At 33.7% G+C, this 27,626-nt stretch overlaps 1 protein-coding gene across 2 annotated transcripts in view; it reads left to right on the top strand.

Annotated features, from left to right (window-relative positions):
• Positions 1 to 27,626, top strand: part of LOC140436516 (very long chain fatty acid elongase AAEL008004) — a 134,723-nt gene that overhangs the window by 62,127 nt on the left and 44,970 nt on the right. For both annotated transcript variants that reach the window (XM_072525401.1, XM_072525400.1), the window contains exon 3: positions 4,240 to 4,430. In XM_072525401.1, the coding sequence (XP_072381502.1) occupies positions 4,240 to 4,430 (191 nt within the window). The remainder of the gene's footprint in view (positions 1 to 4,239; positions 4,431 to 27,626) is intronic.

The raw sequence follows: 27,626 nt of genomic DNA, 5'->3' as shown, positions 1-27,626 counted from the left end.
TACTCTTATTTTTTTCTTTTCTTTTTTGTTGTCTGATTCCTTTTCTAATCTGCCTATTAAGTTCTCTATATTCGTCGGTTCCCCTTTTGTTAGATTTATTTAAGATCTTCCTTCTTTTTATTTGTTGTTTTTTCAGTTGCAGAAGGCTTTTATTCACTGTTTCGGTATTAAGGTTATTCAAATCATCAATATCATTGGAGTTTATCTGCTGCATGCTAACTTGATTTAATGCATGCGCTATCTTTTTATTAAATTCACCATTTTTGATTTCTTCAGATGTCCATTTGTATCTTTTTTCATGCATTCTTTTTCTTTCTAGTTTTTTGTTAATTATTAGTTTTGTTCTTATTAGTCTATGATCGCTTCCTAGGTCAAACTGATTTAATACTGATACGTCTTCTATTAGGTTTCTATTTTTCGTTAAGATATAATCTATTCCATTCTTTGTCTTTTTATCGGAGCTCATCCATGTCCATTTTCTGCTTGGTTTTTTATTGAAAAAGGAGTTCATTGAGTACATGTTATGTTCATTCATGAAATTGAGAAGCATTTCTCCTCTATCGTTTCTTTTCCCGTAGCCATAGTTACCAATTAAATGTTCGTAATCTTCCTCTTTTTTGCCCAATTTAGCATTAAAATCTCCTAATAGTATTTCGTAATTTGCTTTATTTGTATCTATAGCTGTTCTTATTTCATCATAAAATATTTCTACTTCTTCATCGTCGTGGCTTTTGCTCGGAGCGTACACTTGGATCACTTTCAGAGTGGTTCTTTTATTAGTCCTGATGATGAGATATGCTACTCTGTCTGATATGGGCTTGAATTCTTCGATACACTGTGTGAGGCTTTGTTTTACCAAGAATCCCACTCCCGTGTATTCGCCACCTTTATGCATAAAATGTGTGCCATTTTTTAGTATTATATACTCATCACTTTTTCTTCTGGTCTCGCATATACCAAGGATATCCCATTTTATATCCTTTAGTTCACTTTCTATTTCTGGGAATCTATTGTCGTCCGTCAGTGTTCGAGTATTGTAGGAGCATAGCCAAATTGTCATCTTGTGGCAGCCGGGTCTTACCCAGGTATTCTTAGCACCCCCCCTTCCGTTAGTTGTTTGATCGCTGCCGTGATCAAGTCTCTGGGAAGTGCTGGGCACTAAGGGCCTTTTCTTTTTTGTCCTGTACACTGACTTGAAGGTTTGGATAGTTATCTCCTCACGCTGATCCAGTGCGGGTTGAGGAGGGAAGGGAAGGATTTGGGTAGGTCTGGGTTGGTGGGTAGGATTTAGGGCTTAGGATCCGTTTCTCTCCCGGAAGAAGATTGGGAGAAAAAGCCGAGCTCGCGTGGGCAGGGGCGCATCCCTGAAGCAGACTTGTCTTTACCGGGCTCGTAAAGAGTGTCTACCCGCTACCCTCAATTGTGGCTTATTCCCATTTAAATAGTAATTAGCCACGTTATTGGTTACCGATATTTTATTTAGACAAACTTTTTCTTTAGGAGCCGTCTCTTTAATTTAAACTATACCTAATTCTTCCATATTTTGGGATCTTCTTATTAGATTTTGTAGGTCAACCCTTCTCCATTCTTTTTTGTTTACGTGATCAAGGCATTTGTTTTCGGCAAAACCACGTATGACTTCTATTTTCAGGTATCAGTTAAAGAAATTTATATCTATCGTGTCTAAATATGTGTCCTTTGTAAGATATGTTGCATTTTAGTCCATGTCATCAGGTCACAATGTTTATTTACTCCCTTCAAAATTTCTTCATTTCCTATGTCCTTTTATTTACGTGATAACGTAATTTTAACTTATTTTTCTTTATGTACCATCTTCGCTACAAAGATTGTCTATCACCGTGGCAATTCTGACCCTGGAGGTTCTTGCTCTTCCCTAAGATTTCTCAACCAAGATATTCTTCCCATTCCTATGCTGTGCTTACCTTCAAAATTTCCCTGTATAATTAGTTGTAACAGTTGATACTTATCTCCACGTGATATATATCCCAGGTATTGTAATTTTATCATTTTAATAATGAATACGACCTCTTTTTGTTTGTTTATCCATTCCAGTACAACTTGGTTAGTTATTTTGTCCTTCCAGGAGAGTTTCAACTTCCTACGATCTGCCCACATCTCAAATGTCTTCAGCTTACTCATGAATATCTTATTTAGTGTTTAAGCATCGAGTTAGAATGTGTTTAAGTCTCTACATCATACGACAAGACAGAGGAAGCAGAACATGTAAACTACATAATACATAATTTTAATTTTAGGTTTAGGTTTCAACTACATAGTATTTTTTTCGTATTCTTAAACGCACTGCAGGCTTTCTTTATTCCCATTCGTATTTCTCGGTGTACTCGTTTGACTCATTAATATTATTTGGTCCTGGGTTATTTTAATTTTCTCTCTACTAGTTTTCTCCGTTTATGTCTTACATATTATGTCTATTATCATCCATAGTGTCATGTGATGTCGAATGTCGCTATACGTTTATTAATAACGAAGACGATGTGTAGTGCTCTTTTGGTAGTCTCCTTGTTTGTTTTTCCTATCTGAATATATTTATTATATTCTCTCCTTGCATTTGCTATGTCTCATGTTACGATCCGATCTGTTGTTTATTTTGTACTCCTAACACCTTCTTTAAGGCAATAAATCAAAATTTGTCTTATGGTAAATATATTTTTATACATAGTGCCCTATGATATCTCGCATGCTGCTAGGCATTTATTAATAATGAAGATATTGTGTAGTACCCCTTTAGTAGTCACCTTGTTTGTTTTTTCTATCTGAATATTTTCGTTATATCATCACCTTTTATTTACTATGTCGCATGTTAGGATTTGATAACTTGTTTATTTGTACTCAGCCAGAGGCCTTCTTTAAGTCAATTAATCAAAATTTGTCTTTTAGTTAAACTATTTTTATCCATAGTACCCTATGACGTCTCGTGCGTAACTATACGTTCATTAATAATGGAGTACCCAACTGTTGTATTGGTGGGAAAGAAATTGAACTCGTAGATAGATATAAATACCTGGGACATGAAATTATGATTGGCAGGGATAACCAGACTCATGAACTGAAGAGAAGAATCGGCCTTGGGTGGGCAGCATTTGGAAAACTGAGAGAAACTTTTAAAAGTGAGCTGCCTACATGCCTAAAGAGAAAGGTATTTGATCAGTGCGTCCTCCCAGTCTTGACGTACGGAGCAGAAACACTTACCTTAACAAAAGCAGCAGCTACCAAACTGAGAGTCACGCAGAGAAGAATGGAGCGGTCGATGTAAGGAATAACTCTGCGAGACAGAATAACCAACGAAGACATCAGGAGAAGAACCGGAGTGACTGCCATCATCGAGAAAATAGCCAGACTAAAATGGAGATGGGCAGGACACATAGAAAGAATGACAGATGGGCGATGGACAAAGAGGTTATTGGAATGGAGGCCAAGGGAAGGCAAGAGAAGCGTCGGTCGACCAACTACAAGATTGACTGACGATTTAAGAAGACTCAATAAAAACTGGATAAGAGCGGAGCACGATAGACGGGGTTGGAAACATGAGGAAGATCCGTATTCGTTATATCCTTCTGGTTTTCTTTCTCAACATATTCGCTAACCCCTCTCCGTTTCAATGATGTATCATACGTCACGATCCGTCAAACTATTCTATCCACCACAAAACGCTTAAAAACTGAGCACAATGAACCTTAGCATTTTCTTATGGGATATTACATGGGAAATGACGTGGAAACGGTATAGCAGCTATTTTACAGGTACCTATAGCTCTTACTTAATTTTATTTAAGTATATTTACTTTTTTTTTATTTTACGTAATTTTATATAATTTTATTTAATTTTATTTTATTTTGTTTTAATTTATTTAATTTTATTTAATTTTGTTTTATTTCATTTAATTTTATATGATTTTATTTAATCTTATTTAATTTTATTTCAAGAACAAAATATAATTGAAATGTCAGATGTTGGTAGTTCAGGTTTCTTTCCTAGATGGCGTAGTTGCCCTATCGGACGAACAGTGCGACTTATCGTCCTAGCGTTTTGTATAGATAGATAACCGTAAATTATGCACAATCACCGATTCATCACATTTACCGTAACAATATACAGTACATTTTATGATGTATCGTAGATACAAATCAAAACTTATTTCTATCAAAAATAGGAATTATGAAAGTGTTAAGTTTTCATTGCATACCTTGTCTTTTTCAGATCCCAGAACAACAGACTGGCCATTGGTTCAGAGCATCTTTCCCACTATAACCATGATCTTAGGATATTTGTATGTGATCCTCTTTTTGGGGCCAACATTTATGGAAAATCGAAAACCGTTTAAGCTCAAAGAGGTTCTAATATTATATAATGGAGCACAAGTGCTGTACAGTGTTTTCATGTTATATGAGGTACGTGATATTTACTTTTTTACTTTAAAAAGCTAAAGTTGGCTTCCGTTTGTCATACTGGTTAAACATATGTAGTGCCACTATTTTCAACTAAGGGAAAAAGGTATCCCCTTTTTAGTTAATTCGTTAATCATCGACAGTATGTCATTACTACTTTTTAATCTAATTTAAATTTAGATATGTAAAACAAATGTGTTTAAACCTCTTTAATGTGTGGCTACCTAAAAGATGTAATCAAGACTTAAATATAATAATAGTCTGTAAAGATTGAAAAACTAATTTAATTCAGAAAGCAGTAACTTTTATGCGACCCTATATAAGGTTTCAATGTACGCATTACAAATCTACAAAGAAAACATTTAAGTTAACATCTTCAAATTACCTTAAGTAAAACGCTTCCTCTTGGAATCTCATACAGGGCAATAAACACTTATGGTTGTTTTTAAAACTTCCTTTCTTAATTGGTCAAAATGATCAGACTGGTAAAACTGCATCGTAATTGCGGCAAGAAAGCGGGTAAAGGTTTTCAACAAGCGTGGCTCGTTCCATTTCGATACGTAGTGTGAATTAATACGTTGTGCTCTTTGTGAAAAAGTCCATCAAGTAAGATTTTGAAATTTCTCTATAGTTTTCAACCAATTTTTAGTATAAATGAGACACTAACGTTCCCTTTTTTTATATCTTTACAGAAGGAAAAACAAACATTTTTAAATAATTAACTGCTTGACTTCTCTTTGTTAAAATTCCTTCTGGTGGACGTTACGTCAGGTAGACGCCAGGTTATTTATTTTGATGGATACCCAGATGCAATAAAAGTATTTTTTGAGTTCTTTTCCGATGTACTAATATATTATCTCTTCCCGTGGAATTGTATCGATAAGTAACATCGTTTCCTATTTAATTCGTTTAATATTATTCCAGCAGTACCCAGAGTGCCCAAAAAATGACATCAAAATAATAGCAGGAGACTTAAATGCCAAAGTCGGAAGAGAGAACGTAAAAAGAGGTAATATTTTATGAACAGAATACTCTCAATGAGATACAGAAGTTTATTCGAAAAAATGAAACGAGGAAATACTACAAATCCTTTGGATAATAGCCATCGAGAATTTAAACCACGATTAAAAATTTGTAAAGACACTAACGGTGATATTCTACATGATAAAAACTCAGTTCTTAACAGATGGACACAATATTTCAGCCAACATCTAAATATCAAAGATATTGAAGGAGTTATCAGGAGAATCCACAAAATCTACGTCAACTACACAGTGAAGACCCAACAAGAGAAGAAGTGTCAAACGCCATCCTAAAACTCAAAGACAATAAAGCCCCAGGAACGCGATGAAATCTGTTCGGAAATGTATAAAAAAGGTGGTGATCAACTTTTTGCAGCAATCCATAAACTAATGGTAGTTATATGGCAAAATAATATGTCCGTTGTATAAAAAAGTTGATCAACTGGAATGTAAGAACTATAGAGGCATTACTCTGTTAGCATCTGCGTATAAAATCTTCGGCAATATATTGTTTAAAAGTCTTAAACATTTTACAAAGGATATTGTTGGTCAATATCAATGTGGATTTACTGCTTGAAAGTCAAATACACATAAAATTCAAGCACATAGGCAGATTCTAAAAAAGTCACTAGAATATAACATACATAGATACACACCATCTCTTCGTTAACTTCAAAGCAGCCTACGTAAACAGCCTATCCCAATGATAGACTTTGGGATCCCACCTAAGTCAGTTACGTCAGTTATATATAATATTGCCTTGAAAAAGGAAATCAGATAATTAAATATTAGAACAAATGGAACTATTTTTAATAGATCGACGCAAATTCTCGCATTCGCTGACGATATAGTGGGCAGAAGTATGAAAGAATGGTGCAGTGTTTTACAAGGCTTGCGGACGCGGCAAGTGAATTAGGACTTGTAAACGAAGAAAAAACCAAATATATGTGGGTTTTTACAAACCCCTAGTAAACGCAACAAACACGACAAGCGACGAAATAAAAAGACGCATGGCAATTGCAAACAAAACTGGTCACGGTCTCCAGAAACATTTAAAAAATTAAATATAAAACGTGCAGTAAATCACAATATATACAAGACCTTAATAAGATCGGTTTTGATATATGGGGCTGAAATGTGGACCTTATCTCAAAATGATGAAAGACTTGTTGGTATTTTTGAGACAAAAATTCTTAGAAAGAGTTTTGGGGTGTAAATGAAAATGGTCTATGGCGTCGAAGATACAACTTTGAACTATATCACTTATACACCGATCCAGATATTGTGAAATTCGTTAAAGTGTAGAGACTTAGATGGGCTGGACACATTGCTAGGATGTCAGATCACGAATACACGAAGAGATTAACATTTTTAAAACCAGAGCGCACAAGAAGTAGAGGATGACTACCAAAGATATGGATTGATGATGTGGACGAAACCTACTGATTCTAGTGGTCAGAAGATTAGTAGGGAAGTAGGGAAGTAGGGAAGTTTGCCAGGAATCGACAGGAATGGCGACTTCTTTGTGAGTAGGCCAAGATCCACAACGGATTGTCGAGCCACTTTGATGATGATTAATATTATTACAGCAACAATAAGACTAGAATTTCAAAATTAAATGATATTTTTTAATTAATTTTATGCTCTATCGTTTTTACTATTTTAAAATAATAACAGATGCTAAATTTGAATCATCAGTAAAATGGTAATTTCCAAATGTAAGTCACGTGCTATACATTTAGAAAATTTTAATATTTTCTTAAATTATTTTAAAAGAATATGTGAAAATTATTCTTGGTAGCCGGTAAGTAGAGAATAATTTAAAAATTCAATTTAGTTATCTTCGTACATGTAGGTCAGAGGTAAATACTTTAATAAATGTATCAACACAAATTAGTTTGTTCATTTAAGCTATAAAGAAAGAATAAGGTGGCGCCCTTTTGGTAATTTGTTTATTAATTGTTTCTTTGTTTTATCTATTTAATATTTCTGGTTTACCTCTAGTAGCTATTATTTTGTATTCTTTTCTTTTCTTTCAACGTAATTGTATATCAGTTTGTATACTAGTGGGAATGTCTAAAGAACCACCCCCACATCTCTTCTGACTCTAAGCAACGTGGGCTCGTTCATTTTGTTAGTCTCATACACTCCCCATCGTTTGATGTGATACAATTCTGATGGAACCGAAAATTTTTGACCTTAATAATTCTTTGAATTCTCCCTTAGTTATTATTATTGTTATTTACAAAGCTTTTTTCTATTTCCATAAATGATTGTCTTGGTATTTCAATTCGTACTCTTATTTGACGACTCTAGTCATTGTTTTGATCTACGCACGAACTCAAACATTTGTATATATGTTTAATTTATTTTAATTTTTTTAAAAGACTAACGTGTCTATGTCTAATAAGTAGGATCATTGACATATCAATACATACAAGCAGTAATCATTGCTTGAAGTACATATTACAAACAATTGAACTGTTAAAAGAAAGAAAGAAAGTTGTGTTTTAATTATACTATTGCTGTTGACGACTAAATATACATTACATTTACATGACTTCACTTTTTCATAATTATGAAATGTCTGGCATAATATTTGACTAGGAGTATTTTATGTGGAATATTTTGTCAGTGAAATATTGTTTATGGTTAAATATAGTTCCCAACAAAGAATACAGTAACTGTTTTCTGCAGTTTAAATTAATGTTTTGGTAGCTGTAATTTAATAAATGGTGTACGTAGTTTTGAGGTTTAGTAGATAAGACAGTTTTGAGGGATAGTCGCATAAAAAGTCCTTTGAAATCAGTATAAAACAAACATACAAAAGTTGTAAATACAATGGGTCCATACCAAATACCCGTCGAGAATTAACATGCCTTAATGCAAAAAACTATAAGATTTATTATAATAATGTTTAATATCCATTATTGTATTACTTTATTGATTACTTTAATAATAACCTCTTTGTCTCAATTCGCGCCACCTGTCCTTTGTCATCGTATTCCAACCAACAACACTTAAAATGATGCAAGTGATATATGGTCACAGGACTTTAGATTTATGAGCTATTCAGTCCCATAACATCTTTCCCTTCCAATAAAACAAAGAAATTACTACAATGAACCAAGAATAAAATTATTGTAAAATAAAGACTAATATTAATACTAACTGGTTGCAAAATTAGTAAATCTCGAAATCAATATATAGAGATGGAGGTTTAATTAATTTTTTACTTCTGCTAGGAAACTGATTCGGTATTTCACTCTTACTTCATCTTCTAGGTTAATATGATATTTGGGCATATTACTAGATGGTCTTAAGTGATAGCTATTTGTTCTTACCAATGTCCGATTTTATTTCTCAACAACATATGACCTTGGCTCTTGTAAACATTGTCTGCAGGTTCCCATGCCCATCTTTCCTGATAATCACGTTATCCCCTTCACCTATTTCTTCTTTTATCGCTGTGTTTCTATCATAGAAGTGCTTGTATAATTTTTTGTTATTATCCAATTTATTCTTTTCCCTTTTTAGGTCTAATTCTTCTGGTATATATTTATCATGTAAAACTGAAAGCTTGCCTCTAAGTCTATGACTATTCAAGAGTTGTGCTGGGGACTTATCTGATCCTAACAGCTGTGTATTTTAGGTGTTTCTATATGCTAAGGCTAACTGAAGATCGTCATACTTTCTGAGAATATTTTTAGCTATCTGAACAGCTCGTTCCGTCTGCCCATTTGCTCGAAGATCTCTAGGGCTAGATGTCACAAATTTAAAATTCCATTCCTAAAAGTACTCTCGATATTCCCTAGAGCTAAAAGGCATATTATCGGATACAACTTCCAAAGGAATCCCGTATGTGGCAAACATAGTCTTAAATGAATGAATTTATTATTGACTGGTATGTTTTGGATGGCAATTGAATAATTCCAATCCACTTTGTGAGATAATCCATTACGATTAAATAAGATGCTCCTCTAAATTCAGAAATATTATTCTCTAGCATTTGAGATGGCATTTCTGAAATTTCTCTTAGTATAAACGGCTCTTTAACATTATTTTTTTAATACCTCTCACAATCAACAAAATTTACAACCAAAACCACTATGTCCTTATTCGTATTTGGCCACAACAGCAACTGTCTCACTCTTTGCTGTGTCTTTTTAACCACAAAGTGTGTTTCATTAAGCAACTTTAATATCTATGTCGCAAAGAATCCGGAACTATAACACTGTCCCTATAAAATGTCAAATCATTTAATGTGTCAACGTCATGCTTAATATTAAAATATTGTTTTACTGCGAAAAGTACCCTCGAAGCGCATGACGGCCACACTTTTTGACAAAAATCTCTTATCATTTGAAGTTTTTTATCCTGTTTATTGTTACATTTTCCTTAAAAAAATTTCGAAACATTAAATTAGCTATTAGCTTTCCTTGCCTGGCTTATATTCTACAGTTAACTCATATTTTAATAGTTTTCCCTTCATACGTTGTAGTCTAGGAGAATCTACTTCCGCTATGTCTTTCTTTATTATCGAAAGACTCTTGTCTTTTTGTTTTTCTCTTGTAGCTTCTATTTTTCTTTATAACCTTTATTTTGGAAATTAAATATGTGTTCTGCTTTTCATATGTCTCTAAATCCCAAAAGTTATTAAATATAGATAATTCGGTACCCTGGAGCAGTTCTCTACACTGTTTTTTGCATTTACACGGATCTCCAATCTTCTTTGCTTCTTTTACTGCACCTCTCAAATTTATATAGTCGTGTCCCAAGTTTCGACGTTTTTTCGCTTTTGCTTTCTTTCTGTCTTCAATGTTAACTTTTCTCCATCGGCTTGGTGGGTCAAAATAATTATTGAACCTCTGTTGCCTTCTACTTGACTTTGATTAATATCTGCAGTTGCAATGTTGTATTGTCGACTCCTCTAAAAACAATAAAAACAATAATACTTTAGTCAAGAAGGGACTAAGCCACCTACTAAATAAAATACTTTTTTGGTCTTAGAACGTGTTCTTTACAAATGAATTTAAATAGAATATAAGTTTTAATGGTTCTTTATCAATAAATAAATTAAAAATATGTTATTTATGGCTAAGTTTTACTAAAAAAGTCAATTTAATGTTATTATAACTTATTAAGACGCAAGCCACATATCCTACAACAAGAAGGTATCAAGCCACTAAAATGTTTACTTACCTTTTTCTGAGAAGATTGATCCCTTTCACTGGCCCTTGTATGAGGAGAATATTCTCGATCATTTACAGAATTGTCAGAGTTAAAATCCGAACCTGACCTACTGTTTTTTCCTTATAAAATAATTGTTTTTCATTCAATACTCGTTGATCACGTGTCGCCATGTTGATTTTATTGTGGCTTATGACGTTCTTGCTTAAAAATTTTCCATGATTTTGCAAATCGGCAGCAAAGTCGATATAGCTTGGTGGCGACATATATTGCCCAATAGTCGTAAAACTTCGCCGGTGGCTTAAGACCATTTTACAGAGCCCGTTTTATGTGGCTTAGGTCCCTTATCTTTCTTATCTTAGATCTATAGCTTTTCCAACAAACAGCTGAGGTTATCTACAGTGGTTTAGTTCAAGTAGCTTAAACGCATGGGTTATGCTCCAAAAATATGCTGATCGCCTCAAGATCGCCCATTCTTTATTTTAATAAAAACCAATTACTGATTGTGAGTATAAGACCCTTCGTCCCTATTTATAAATACGATTGCATTTAGTAATAGTTTAGTATAATGCGATGGTAATTGATCATACTCTTTTTATTATTGGGTTCTTTCAAATTTATAATAGCTTTAATTTTATCTAAGTCATTTAATCATGAAATATCTTACTTCGGAGATTCTATATTATATCTCATTCGTATTAAATTTTACTTCAATATTTATAGCACATTCTAATACTTTATTAAAAATTCTATCTTATTCTTTAAAACTATCTGCAAATATTAAAAGGTCATCAAAATAGATTAAATATCCATCAATATTACCAAAGTTCTTTAAGTTAATTCTTTAAAAATTCAAGAGCAATATTTAGTTCGAATAGAAGTCTATCAAATTTCCAAATTCCAAATTCCAAAGGGAGTTCCCAATGCACAAACTTACTGAAATCCCTCTTTAAAGTCTAAAATAAAAAAATAACATTTGTATTTTATATTATTGCATTAAACAATATTCCTTTTAAAGCGCTTAGTTTAAATCTCAGAATTCAAACATATTCTTAACGTTTTATCAGGTTTTTCAACTATAACTAAATTGCTCAACACTCCGTACGACCCTGTATAGCTAAAGGGACCCTTTGCGGTGGTTTAGCTACGGTAACAAAATTCTGTTTAAGTGTTAGTTTACATTTTTGAGGACATTTACCTAATCCAGTGAATACATCAATATTTTGTTATAATGTTTAATAAAGTAATCTTTTGTTATATTTAAGTCTACGGTATCTACTCTTTGTATTAAATCTAAATCTAAACATGATTTTAAACCTACTAAAATTGTCATAAGGTTATCTTTAACCACAACAAATTCTAGTTGAAATATTTTTCCTTTAATAATCAAATGTTTTAGTGTAATGATACCAAGAGGTTCTATGTTAAATCTCCCTTAAGCTTCTAATATCAATTTGCACTGATTTATCTCATCATTTTTATTGATTTGATTCCAGAAGTAAATCGATACACTGTTTACCTGTGAACCTACATCTACTTTAAAGTTTATTCCATATTCTTCAATTACTAACCTTTTAAACCATTCCATATTTCCTTTTATTCTTTTACCTCAATTGATGTCATCATAAATTCTTCATTTTGACTGTCCACATCTACTTCTTGAATCTCCTAAAACTCTCTTACGATCCTGTTGTTACATTTTTTTTTTTTTTTTCGAAATGGTTGTAATACGAACACTTATGGCACCTTTTATCGAATACTGGACACATTCAGAACTGATGAGCGCGACCCCATTACCCGCACTGACTATTTTTTCTTGAGTTTTTCTCCTGTTCCCATCTTCTGCTTTTTCTAATATTCAAGTTGCTATTCGAAGTTGCTTCTCTTGTTGTTTGATTATTATTTCCTCTTTTACAAAATAAATATTAAGTGCTTGACTTGACAAAACTTCATTAAACTGTATTTTTGAAATTCCATATGCTCTACACATGTTTATTGCCTTTTGCAAGGTTAGCTCAAGATTCTGCAATATTTTTTGTAGATATTTACTGATGTTCTTAAAACTAGTCTATCTCTAATCATCGAGTCTATAACATCTCCAAATTGACGATTTTTTGCCAATTTGCGAAAGTCAGTTAGGTATCAAATAGGTCCCCTTACTCTTGTCTTCTATTGTAGAACAAAAATCTTTCGTAACAACACTTAAGGTGATGTAAGTAATCTATGACCACAGGACTTTACATTCGTGATCTATTCAGTCTCTTGACACTTAGTCAACATTGTATATGCTTGGGATAAAGAAGGGGTATTGGAAGAAGATGACCTTCATGGCTGAAAAATTTAAGGTGGTCGTTACAATGAAATTAGCCAATGAAACTATTTAAATAGAGCAGTGGTGAATAAAATAAAAACATTGAGGATGATATTTAATCTCCGTTATGAGACTGCACTTAAAAAAGAAAAATGCTTTTGTGCGTTTTCAAAAGATACATGGGATATCGTGATCGTATACTCATTATTATCTTTATTTGTTTTTATTTTTTAAGTTACAAAGACTTTGCTATTCCTTAAGATCCACAGACCTCACTCGCCTGTTAAAGGGAAAACTTTTTTTAATACATGTAAAAATATTAAGTACAGATTTATTATTTTTTCAATAATTTTCTCTATTAATAAAAACTAGTAATTGTTAAAAAACATCTTCAGATATCATCCATTTTTGAACTCATAACCTACTAATATTCTCTGTGCAATGTCCGTGAATCAAATACCATACTCAAGACCTTGTAACGAAAGTCAACGAACGTCCTTGCAAAGAAAGTTATATAAACACGGAAACGATGTAGTAGTATGCACTAGACATTTGCAGCAACCACAACAGATTATATAAAACGGTACTTGCAGTAAAACTGACCTCAACTTGTTACATAAAGGTTAAAAAGAGTTATTAATTCGTTAGACCAGGGATTTTGAATAGTTTTAATACTATTTATGGATTTTTATGAAAATTGGGAAGTCAAATCTAAAAAATATTTTAATTGTATTGCTTGTTCTGAAACAAATATAAAGAAATAATTTAGTATAAGGATAAATAATTTTTCAATGCCTTCCACAATTGATTGTGTATTTTATAATGTTCTTTTTGTAAAGACTTTTTTAAAGGTATGGGTTTCTCTGTACTATATTCTTACAGATTTTATAAAATATTATTACCCTTCCTCTTTTCGGTATTACTTGTATTTCCCTAATATTTTAGGCTTTCTTTTGGTGTCCCTTTATATAGTTTTATATATAGTTTCAGCACAAACCTTAAACAATTGTTGAAACATCTGAAATAACTATAGTCATGCAAATATATTGTGGGAACCAGTCATGGAATAAAATTATTTTGCCCTTGTTTTAAAAAATTACATTACAATTACAAATACATGGTGTAGTTTAAATACAGCGTTTGGACTATACTAGGCATGCGTGAGCCACCCTCCTGTCCATTTAAATTTATGTTTAAAAAGCACATACAGTAGAGCGTCGATTATCCGAACCAATTGGGTGACATGGGTGTTCGGAAAATGTATCTTCGAATAATCAAACTGTATTGATAGAGTTACATATTTATTTACGTGTGAATAAAAGTCATATTATATACCTACATATGTATTTATATATTGAATGACAAACAGGAATCAAACAAAAAAATGCAGTCTTTGCAACAAGATATTCTAGGTAAAGTATTGACGAAATTTGAAATTTTTTTTAATTACTAACCCTTAAAAAAATGTAAAAAATCTTAATTTCTGGTCTGCCGAAGCAAGTCTACCCGTTTACGAGCGGCTAGGTCACATAGTTTTTGTTGCGTTCTGCACATACGATGACCTCAATATAACAATTTTGGTCATCCTGAAGGGGGAGAGAAGATATTCTGTTCAATCTAGAACTCGCTGGTTTCCCCCTTTCAGATTGGGTATGTATATTAAAATAAAAGAAATGAAAGCAAGTGGACTGTATAAAACTCTATTTTAAAAAGAGGTGAAATAAACCATAAATATACATAACCCAATATACCTACAATTATAAATAAAGAAGAATATAAACTTAAAAGAAGAAGAATATATGTAGTACAAACTTACACACAAAAAGAGAACCATAAACAAAACAAAACTGTCGATTGTATATATACCACGTTATAGATAGAAATAATATACAAAAAATAAAAAATATGAATATATATGTCATATAAAAACAAATTATTAAACTCAATGCAAAAGTATACTCATAATACACATTATGAGTTAATATTAGGTAATAAAATACACAACACTGTGATATATATACAAAAAGAATAGTGAAATTATTATAATATGAAAAATATACAAATCTACATAAAGGTAATGAAATGTTCTCAATCAAGTTCAATCGCGATCGCGGCACAACAGATAAAAGTTCGAAGCAAATATGACATCTATATACCAAGTAAACGTACTTGATATATGCAGCAACAAAATTATGGTATTGTTCCTTACCCAATGAGAAGATGGCACTCCGGCCACCGCAAAAAATATGTCTTCACCGACGAATAACAGGAAACACACAATTTCTAATTTCAACTTTTCTGCATCAAACCGACTTCCTCGGTCAAAGGACCGATGCAAAGTGTCTTAAGGTACTCTTAACCCAAACGCACACACATGTGTGTGGTTTGAGAGATAAAACTCGACTCTGATTTTGACCGCAATAAAGTGTCTCGACGCGCTGATCTTAACTTCAAAAACACATATTCTTATCTGGCATATGGAACTCGCCCTTATCTCGCAGATGGCTCGTCTTGGAATGTTTAGCCCTTAAAACTGCTGTGCCCTTGTACACGCAAATCTCGTTTAAATATACTACGGAGAGAATCAAAACTAACACAAAAAAGTCTGTTCATATTACAAATGTTTATATATCTTTGCGAAACTGCAACATTCTCCCCGCGTTGGCATACGTGCCAATAAAACATAACTGTACTTTGCACTCCCGACGCACTGTACAAATTCTGAAACCGTAAACACTTCTTCGGTTACGAAACGAACGCCACACTTACAATCCTACAAAGCATTACATTAACAAAAGAGCACAAAGAACAATAACTTCTACATACAACAATAAACTTATACAACAAACAATAATAGGTTACAAATACATAACTACATACTAAATATACATCACTACAATTATACAATTCTCAGTACTATACATAAAACGGATTTCCTCTCTTATAGGAAGTGCATTCCTCTATTATCCTAGGATACAATACATGAACTTGAAGCCATCGAGATGTAGCTATACAAGCGAATCCTCAGGATATCATGGATGGACCAGTTAACCAACGGGACCGTATAAAAAAGAAAGAGGAAAGGAAGAAAAGTGATGTATATGATTAGAAGGCAACAATCAGAAAGTCTCGGACACATGATGAGAGACGGCACTCAATACAAATACTACAAATAACCTTCTAATAGTTCTCGAAAAGCAAGGAAATGGAAGAAGACAAATATCCTGGTTAACAAACCTAAGGAAATGGTTCTCCGCAACAACAACTAAGTTAAGGACAAACAAACAGAATAATTGTAGCCCGAATGGCCACTACAATATTCGAAACGAATAAGCAGCAAAGGTAAAAGCAATGTCGTATGAATTGTAACACTGTCCCTAGATATTAGCAATCTACCTGGACAGACATAATCACGACAAAAATGTAAAATGAAGAAACCATATTCTTCCATAAGCTTTATCCATAAAAGACAAATATGATAATTTAAACAACAATAAGCAAATTATATCTCAGGTTGAGACTCAGCTCCATCTCATAAAAAGGCAGTGAATAAGCTAGTAGTAGACTTAGTCAATTAGAATAAAGCAGAATTACTATAAATAGATAAAGTAGATAAAATACGAACATTATACTATTTAATAAACAAGGCTTTTTTATACATAGTAATGCAATTTTGAAATGAACAAAAACAAAAATGGTGTGGCTCCTAAGAATTCTTTGTACCTAAAGAATTCGTACAATGTTACAAGAAAATGTCTTAACTCTCCAAACATTAAAACCGTTATTTTTATAACGTGGCGCAAATACATGAACAAATAAAGCTACGCAAGCTTTAAGCAAAAAGTATATCCCATAATCTATGGCAATAAAAAGAAATCTCGAACAGGTAACACAATGATGGATGGGACTCTCAACATTGTAAAATGTGCAACAACTAAGTCCAAAATGATATCTACAATTGGACGTACCTTGGGGCCCTACATGGCCCAACTGTACGTGTGTTTTGAACATCTTTAAAACCACTAGATTGTTCGAAGAAAGAAGAAAATGATGCTTTTGAGCATAAGGAATGGTAGCATTCCTCAACATACCGCTAACTTTCGCATGGTGAATAATTTCCTCTGGAAATAAATTCGGAATATCCAACTGATTATCCGGATTGGCAATACCGGATGGCAACGATTCCAATATACGAGGAAACGAGAGACTTTTTAAGTCTTGAACGATAAGCAATTCAGCTTGCTTTTTACGAACGTTTCTGATGAAACAAAATACAAATGCCTTTACTCGGCGTAAACGAGAAAGATAGGAGTACATTTTTAACATATGTACTCCGAATGCTAAATCTAGAGATGGGTGTAACGCAACTCTAGGAACTTTTGACCGAATTATGGTCGCAATATCTAAGTTATTAGATTCTTTAAAATTGTCTCTGTCACGAGACGATAAGAATTTTGGCTCACAATGCCAAGATTTCGATCGAGCAAGTGTATCGGGGTTAGCTCCCCGCGAAGCTGTATCGGCAGCGTCATCATCAGACACCCCATCATGGATGTCGTGCAAAGAAAAATCCTTGGGTAAGGATTGAATATTAGAATGGACCTGAGGTCCAGAGAGATGTACATTATTAAAGGATAGCCCCGTAAAAGAACTCGTGCTTGTATGAGCGTCACGAGTCTTGTAGGACTCTCTATCATTTACCATTGTAACAGGTGGAAGGCAATATGTAATACTGCTAAGGCCAGTAGGTAACGCCTTAGGGACAGTATCTACATGAGCTAATGTCGAGGATAGCTGACCTGACGAACTAGGCGCCATCACACGAGGTATTTGAGACGTGGATGTCTCGAAAGAAGGTTGAGGTTGTGAAAGAGATGAGTCTTTTAAAATATTATTTTGAGAAGATTTAACTACATTGAGTAGATGGCATAAATCTGAAATAAGTGTGGGAGGTCTTTCCCCCACATGTAACCTAGAAGAACAATGGGATGCACTACCTACTTTATAATACGTAAAGGATGAGAGGACGGGCTCCCATATTATAAGTCCCATTGCCTTACAAAACAAATCATCTACAATATTTCGATCCTCGCTATCTTCAGCGGAATCTACCAATAAGTTCTCGATTGCATCCTGTGCGCATTCATATTTATCATACTCAACCTGTAAATACTCACGACGAACTTTCAAAAGATAATCAATATCGACCAATGAAACATTTTCTGCAATCCAATTACAGTGACGAATAATTGCATTCTTTGCAGACCGTCTCTTGAATTTGAGGGTTTCCATTGTTTAGACAAAAATGGAGCAGCTAATATTTAAAACTGACAAGACAAAGAAGCAAAAGATTGTGAACGAGTAAAAGTAATTGTAAATCCCTGGATTTGTTACAGAAACAAACCAAAGAGATACTTGTATTGGTCGAAAGCAAGCCTCTATAATAAGACAACTACAAACAAAATAAAAAAGAACAGTCTCCACAGACCAGGTATCTTATCAAGGAAGAGATATATCCCAACATAAAACGATTACAATCTGTTACTAATGTCCCTACAATCAGGAAAAATTAAACAACAAAATGGTTGCAATAACCGAAAATACTTTTTCCAACCTCACAAACACTAACGAACACAAAAGAAGAAATGTCTCTACAGACTGGGTATCTTTTTTCACAAAATAAATACCCAAATGTAAATGGTTATACAAACCGCAAAAAGGTCTCTAGCATAAGAAAACCCTGAAAAAGTAAAAGTACGAATGTCTTTCGGCAGACTGAGTATATGCTTAGACAAAAGAAATACTCCACTAAAAGCACTATGAAAAAATCAGAAAGAAATGGGTATAAAAGGCCTCTGTCATTAGAGCACCTTGAATAAAGTATATAAAAAAGAAATAGTCTTTCGACAGACTAGTTATCTTTCAGTATAAAAGAAGTCTAAATGTAAAATGGTTATAAAAACCGTAAAAAGGTCTCTGTAAAAAGAGCACCTTGAAAATTAATGTAAAGTACAAAATCGTCTTTCTGCAGACAACTGGATATCTTTTAGTATAAAAGATATACCGTAATGTAAATGGGTATAACAACCGCAAAAAAGGCCTCTGTCAGAAGAGAACCTCGAGAAAGCAATCTAAAAAAGAAATAGTCTTTCGGCAGACTAGGTATCTTTTAGTAGAAAAGAAATATACAATAAATGGTTATAACAACCACGAAAAGAAGGTCTCTGTCAGAAGAGCACCTTGAACAAGACTGTAAAGCAGAAATAGTCTTACGGCAGACTAGATATCGTCTTTCGGCAGACGATTAGGTATCTTTTTACATAAAAGAAATACCCGACTATATAGTTATGATAACCGCAAAAAGGTATACAGTAAATAAACCTTGTACAATGTAAAAAGTCAAATGTCTTTCGGCAGACTGGGTAACTTTTCAGATAAAAGAAATACCCGACTATACTATGGTTGTGATAACCGCAATAAGGTCTCTAGCATAAGAGAACCTCGACAAAGAAATAGTCTTTCAGCAGACTAGGTATCGTCTTTCGGCAGACGACTGGGTATCTTTTCAGATAAACGAAATACCCGACTATCTAGTTATGATAACCGCAGAAAGGTATACAGTAAATAAACCTTGTACAACGTAAAATGTCAAACGTCTTTCGGCAGACTGGGTAACTTTTCAGATAAAAGAAATACCCGACTATACTATGGTTGTGATAACCGCAATAAGGTCTCTAGCATAAGAGAACCTCGACAAAGAAATAGTCTTTCAGCAGACTAGGTATCGTCTTTCGGCAGACGACTGGGTATCTTTTCAGATAAAAGAAATACCCCAACAAATAGTTATCACAACCAACTAGGCTCCTACCATAAGGAACCCGTGAGCAAGTCAAATAAAATGGTTATCATAATTGATAAGGTCCCTACCATAAGGAAACCGTAAACAACGACATATTAACTAGTTATCATAACCGACAAGGCTCCTACCATAAGGAAACCGCAACTACACATGAAAAAGAACATGGAAAAAAGGTATCTACTATCAGAGAACCCTAAACAAACAAAAAAACAGAAAAAGAAGAAGAAAATCCGGCTCGAAGGACCATTATGTTGCGTTCTGCACATACGATGACCTCAATATAACAATTTTGGTCATCCTGAAGGGGGAGAGAAGATATTCTGTTCAATCTAGAACTCGCTGGTTTCCCCCTTTCAGATTGGGTATGTATATTAAAATAAAAGAAATGAAAGCAAGTGGACTGTATAAAACTCTATTTTAAAAAGAGGTGAAATAAACCATAAATATACATAACCCAATATACCTACAATTATAAATAAAGAAGAATATAAACTTAAAAGAAGAAGAATATATGTAGTACAAACTTACACACAAAAAGAGAACCATAAACAAAACAAAACTGTCGATTGTATATATACCACGTTATAGATAGAAATAATATACAAAAAATAAAAAATATGAATATATATGTCATATAAAAACAAATTATTAAACTCAATGCAAAAGTATACTCATAATACACATTATGAGTTAATATTAGGTAATAAAATACACAACACTGTGATATATATACAAAAAGAATAGTGAAATTATTATAATATGAAAAATATACAAATCTACATAAAGGTAATGAAATGTTCTCAATCAAGTTCAATCGCGATCGCGGCACAACAGATAAAAGTTCGAAGCAAATATGACATCTATATACCAAGTAAACGTACTTGATATATGCAGCAACAAAATTATGGTATTGTTCCTTACCCAATGAGAAGATGGCACTCCGGCCACCGCAAAAAATATGTCTTCACCGACGAATAACAGGAAACACACAATTTCTAATTTCAACTTTTCTGCATCAAACCGACTTCCTCGGTCAAAGGACCGATGCAAAGTGTCTTAAGGTACTCTTAACCCAAACGCACACACATGTGTGTGGTTTGAGAGATAAAACTCGACTCTGATTTTGACCGCAATAAAGTGTCTCGACGCGCTGATCTTAACTTCAAAAACACATATTCTTATCTGGCATATGGAACTCGCCCTTATCTCGCAGATGGCTCGTCTTGGAATGTTTAGCCCTTAAAACTGCTGTGCCCTTGTACACGCAAATCTCGTTTAAATATACTACGGGGAGAATCAAAACTAACACAAAAAAGTCTGTTCATATTACAAATGTTTATATATCTTTGCGAAACTGCAACAGTTTTTTGAGGACAGGTCTTTTTCATTCCAACATCGAGAAGTTGGGGCGTTATCAAGAAGCAATAACGTTTTCTCTCTTTTGTCATATGTTAATAAAATTAATGGGCTTTAACAGAGGATATAAAAGTTTCTATAAACCATTTCATGAAAATTGTACTATCCATCCAAGCACTCTTTTGCGAAGGTAAATGATAGGCGTCGCAGACATATTAATGTGTGTAAAACAACGTGGTTTCTTTTACCAATGACATGCATAAACAATCAGTTGCTACCAATAGCATTAGCACAAGCTAAGCCAGTGTTTATTTTAGTCCCAGGTGCTGCTAATTTACGACGTGTCGCAAGAGTTTGTTGTGGCAAAGCTTTCCAATTGAGCCTTCGTCTACATTGTAAACGTTTTGGAGAGGGCGCAATTTTCTTCCTTCGGTAACTCCCTTAATTAAATTAAATTTCTTTCTTCATTTCTGCCAGGTCGATCATTCAAATATAGAACTCCACATCTTAATTTGCATGTTTACTCCTTCTTCCCGCAGTTCTTTATACTGCCCACAAAAATTTGATTCGGGTGCCTTATTCTCAGCCTGACGCTGTATCTCCTCCTTCTTTTTTTCTATCATATTATACTAGCTATCTATCCATTCCCATTCACACCTTACGTCAATACCAAATTTTTCTCCCGTGCTCATCCAATCTTTCCACCAGCCACACCTTGCTCTCATCATTTCATTCAAAAGAAATTTTGGCAACCTATCAGTCGAATATCCAATTTTTTTTTTATTCTTTTAACATATTTTTTATGTAAATTCATCGTATATAGGCTGACTCTAGCAATACCTGTTCCCAAATCTAACATAAAGTTAGGACAATACCTTGTACAAGAAAATATTTATATATAATCTTCTGATTATTTCCACCTCATCGTACTCAAAAAGACCCCATACTTGAGACCCATAAGTCAAAATTGATCTTACCACCGACTCATACACTGTTACTTTAGACAAAAAGGGTATATCAGCCTTAGACACTAAACTATTCCAAGCCGTGTGAATCGCCAGTTTTGCCAAACTCTGGCGCTTTTTTAGGTGAGCTTTAAACGACAACTTGGGTGTTAGTATCATTCCCAAATAATTATAGTTATTCACTACCTCTAATACTCGATCATTCAGTTTCCAAGATTCCTTGATCACACCACCTGAATACAATAATTTTGCATTTATCTAAATTTATTTTTAGATTCCACATCCTGCAGTATTTTTCCAGTTCATTAATCATCCGCTGTAGCACCTTCGGATTGATTGCCATCAAAACCAAATCATCTGCATATAATAAAAGTCTTATAATCAAACCATTTATCTTCAAACCGCCAAATGCTTCATGTAGGTAATTCAAGAAAAGCGCAAACAGTAATGGACTTAAAAGACATCCCTGTCTCACTCCTATATTACAGTCAAACGATTCAGATAGACCTTCCCTTGACCAGACTGCCGATTTTGTATTCGCGAACATACTTTTTAATAAAGAATTAAATAGAAGATGTAGATCAAACAAATGATGGCATAACGAAGGATCTAAAAGAAACCGAAAGGGAGTGCTGGCAGACCCTTCTGACCCATAAATAAAACTAACTAAGCCAAAATACCAAATAGCTAATAGGTAAAAAAAGGCAGCTGACGGAAAAATACGGCTTCAACTACACATAAATGAAGAAATTAAATAAAGATATCCACCGGTCAATTCGAAAAGACGCAAGAGAAAACAATACAAGAGAAATAACTAGAATAATTCAAGAAAACAAAAGTTTAAAAGTTTTGAGGCGAAATACGAACAACATAGGCAACAAAATTGTAGAACATAAAAAAACAAAGATGTAAAAATTACTACTGATAGGACCAAAATTTTTGAGTTTGTCGAATTCTTTTGTCGCGGAATGTATGAAAGCACCGATGAAAAAGGCAAGATCAACCCCTGCCCAAAATCACAAAACAGTAATCAAAATTAATGCCAGAAATAACTCCATACGAAATCAAAACGGCACTTCTAGAAATGAATAGTAACAAATCTCCTGGCGATGACGGAGTAGTGATCGAAGCGATCAAACTAGATGGAAAAAAATCTTCCATCTCCTTATCAAGGGACAATACAGTTATTATTTTATTACACAGGCAAGGAGACATAACAGATTTAAAAATGTAATTATCATTACAACCGATTGCGGTTTAATCCCATAAAAACAATATTTAACTTAAAGATGCCACCCGAAAACAGTTTCGGAACTTAATCAACTATCCATTTCAAGCCATTTATCTTAGCTCCAAAATGAATAGTTTAACTTTAATTATTTAACGATTATCAAACACTATTTTAGTGGTTTTTGAAATAGTAAAGACCCGGTTGTCTGGTCTATAATAATGAGTATGTAATTGGTGAGATAACGCCTAAGCTGAACTTGGCTTTCTGATGAATGAATGAAAATGCGTACATAACTTAAACGTAATCTAATACTAATGGGAACCATGTATTTATTGTTGTTGGAATTTATAAATTGATATCCATTTAACCAGTTACCGAGTGGCTTTACATTGACCGTCAAAATATTAATACTTGAAAACAAGAAATGTGTATGATTTACATAATGAGGTATATACAGCACGTGTACTAATTTATTGTAATTATGTACGATGTAAGGAAAATTAATCATTCATTTGGATTCTACCTATTAGGAATAAACAAAATTATGTATACTGGAAGCAGTATTGAACGTCCTGGGATTATAAATCTAAAATAAACAGCATAAAAACAGTATTGATGGCGCCACGAAATAGACAAACATATAGGAACAAAAATGAAATCAAAAATATATAAATTTCAAAAGACGAAAATAAAATGAAATATAAAAATTAGAAGTCCTAATGGTCACGCGTTAAATAGAATAAATGAAAAACTAAGCACTAAATTGCAACTTTTCAGTAAAACATACCTATTTTGGACGAAGTAAAAGTTCGAAAAAAAAGTCCGAGTGAGAAGATCCTCTCCCTCCCTAAAATGGCACTACAGCCCAAATTAAGCCTTGGTGTCCCCCTTGGAAGCCTTGACAGAATGCCGAATTGACTATCGGTATATAAATATAATTAAACACATATACCAAAACGCAACAGCCAGTATTAGAGTGGGTGATCGTCAAACCCAGAAATTCCCGATACAACGTGGAGTACGCCAGGGGGAGACCATATCGCCGAAACTGTTCACTACGCTTTTGGAATATATATGTACAAGGGCAAAACTGACCGACAAGGGCATAAACATAAACAGAGAAAAGCTTTTGGTTTGCAGATGATATTGTACTAATAGCTGATAGGATAGATGAGGCCAAAGAACTTTTAAATCAGCTCTACCTTTCCTCGCTCGAAGGGAGATTGAAAATAAATATATCTAAAACCCAGATGATGACAAATCTTGTAGACAGCGAAGATATATGCGTAGGAACAAGATCCATAGACCAGGTAATGGCCTATAAATACCTAGGTCACGAGATTCGCATAGGAAATAGGAATTCAACCAAACCGTTGAGCTTCTCCGTCGTATAAGACTGACTTGAGCAGCCTTCGGCAAGCTGAACCATATTTTCAAATCGTCTGTTATACTAATATGCCTTAAAAGAAAAACGTTTAATCAGTGTGTTTTGCCAGTGTTAACTTACAGTGCGGAAACGTTGACCATGACAAGGAGAACAGTTTAAAAGATCCGTGTGTGTCAAAGGGCGATGGAGCGTGCTATGTTGGGCGTTTCACTACGAGACAAGATCCCAAATGGTCAGCTACGACAAAGAACAGGAGTGGCTGATCCAGTAGAGAGAGTAGCAACACTGAAATGGAACTGGGCAGGTCACGTGGCTCGAATGACAGATAATAGATGGACAAAGTGAATACTGGAATGGAGACCAAGAGATGATGCCTACCGAAGCAGAGGTCGTCCACCAACACGTTGGACTGACGATCTAAAACGTTGTCATAGGAATTGGATGCAAGAGGCACAAGATCAAAATAGATGGAAAATTATGAGGGAGATCTATGTCCAGCAGTGGATAAGCGAAGATTGAATGATATTGTCCCCCTCAAGCCTTACTGGTCTTGCGCCGATCTTCCCCAAGTTTTCACGTCTAGCAAATTTTGCGCATCCACTGCCATTTCATCCTCCCACCTTTTTTGTGGCTTTCCTTTTGCTCTTGTTCCCTTTTTCCTAGTTTTTTACTATCTATGGCTCTTTTCGGCAATCTTTCGACTTTTCTTTCAAAGATTTCCAGCTTTCTTTTTGTATTTTCTGTCATTAACCATGTTTCGCATCCATAACATACTATTGATCTGATAATAGTCTTGTAGACCCTGATTTTCGATCACCATTGTGTGTCTTTGGAGCGGAAAGTGTGAATACATACGCAAGTGAAAATAAGCTTTGTTTCCATTTACTACTATTAGAATTTATGGTTCTTTTGTTGCATCTGTGCTCATTACAACTCCCAGATATGTGAAACTTTCTACTGTTTCAGTATCGCCTTCTAATTAAACTATGCGTCTCTTTCCCCTAGTTCTTCAGTGTGGTAGCTTTTGCGTCTTTAGAATATTTATTTCTACTCCGGTCTTTTTTGCTCCTATTTTTAATTGTATATATATTTCTACCATCTTTTGAGGTCTGCGAGACATAATGCTGATACCTTCGGCATAGGCGGCAATTTTTATTGATTTTTTTGTTGTTGGAGATTAGATCTTCCTATATATTCTACTGTCTTGCTTTAATCTTTTGACTATACAAAAATCACAATTAAACAATTGACTTTCCCAATTGTGTGGAATATTATGTTTTAAAGATAGGCCAGTAAGTTAACTTAATTTAAATATGCCATGCAATAAATATAATAATTAAATAAGGAATCATTGAATATAATAAAAGAAATACAGAAAATTAAATAATAAAAAAGATCTCACACAAGATCCTTGGCTCTGCGACAGATTGATCTAGGGTGAAACTTTTATCGCTAAGAGTAGTTCAAAATAGGTTAAATCCTGCAACGTCTAAAACAAATAGAAGAAAGAGATACGACAGTTGAAGACAAAATAGATAAAATATCAAATGATCTATCAAATATCATAATTCACAGAATAAAAAAAACAAGAATTAAAATATTGAATTTCTACAGAAAAAATTAAAGGTGATAATAAATAAAATCGTTCACAATACTTAAAAGAAAGTCAGAAAAGACAAAACGCCTACATAAGTAAAACCTGAGCCTGTTGTAAATGTGATAGTCAAAAGTCCGTTCCATTCCACGGTTTGTAGACTTACTACGGTTGCCTCTTCCGACTGGGGTGGGGATGCTTGAGTTACGTCACCAGAGTACACAAGAATACAAAACCCATTTATTCGCGATTGAAACTGAATGTAGAGGGCAGGTCGATTGCAGTATTGATTGGTTGAAAGGGAAGAATTAGGTCACGAGAGTACAGTTTCGGGCTTAATGTTCATTGGTTAATCGGAAGAGGCAACCGTAGTAAGTCTACGAACCGTGGTTCCATCCCTCGTATATGTAATAGTGACAAATGACGTAATAGTGACAGATGACGTTACAGCGTCACTGTGATAGATAATTTTAAATAGTACTTGATGGCAAGTGATACTTCGTTTGAAAGGTATTGAAATTACCTATTCAACCGTACTAATTTTATTTGAGTTTAAGCTTATTTTGATAAATAAATTAAATAAATACTAACATTGTAGTTTCCTATTTAATTAATAAATATTAAAACCTCCCCCTCTGGTTATTTGTCAAAAAGTTGACGTTTTTGAATTATCTAACTGTTTTTACGTCAACGTCAACTTTTTTGACAATTAACCAGAGGCGAACGTTAGAATATTTATTAATTAAATGCGAAACTACAATTATTTTAATATACCTATTCAATCATACTACCTAATTTTGTTTGGATTTAAGATAATTTTGACGAATAAATTAAATAAATACTAAAATTCTAGTTTGGCATTTAATTAATAAAAATTGTAACGTCCGCCTTTAGTTATTTGTCAAAAAAGTTGACGTTTGTCAATTCTCTAGTTGTTTTTAGTTTGCAAAAACGTTTATAGCTCAATATTTAGTTTCTATTTCTGCTTAGTTTAGTCAATTCAAGTTTAGCCAAGTTGTTCTTAGTTAATATTTAGTTTAATTATTGTTTAACGGGACGTTTAAATTGTTACAAAGGCATAATGGTACGTACTGTAGCCGACAAAGTAGCAGCTGTGTTAATAGTTGGTGAATGTGGAAATAATTTCCATACAGTGGAACGTCTTTTTAATGAGAAGTATCCCGATCGATCTATATCGAGAGCTTATTTGAGGAAGCTTCTTCGGAAGTTTAAACAACTTTTTAAGATGTCAAACGATCTGGTCGACCAACAATTAGTGATGAC

Source organism: Diabrotica undecimpunctata, chromosome 3 (assembly GCF_040954645.1).
Source record: "Diabrotica undecimpunctata isolate CICGRU chromosome 3, icDiaUnde3, whole genome shotgun sequence".
Lineage (NCBI taxonomy): Eukaryota > Metazoa > Arthropoda > Insecta > Coleoptera > Chrysomelidae > Diabrotica > Diabrotica undecimpunctata.
The sequence above is the reverse complement of the archived record's forward strand: the minus strand, read 5'-3'. Positions and strand labels throughout refer to the sequence as shown.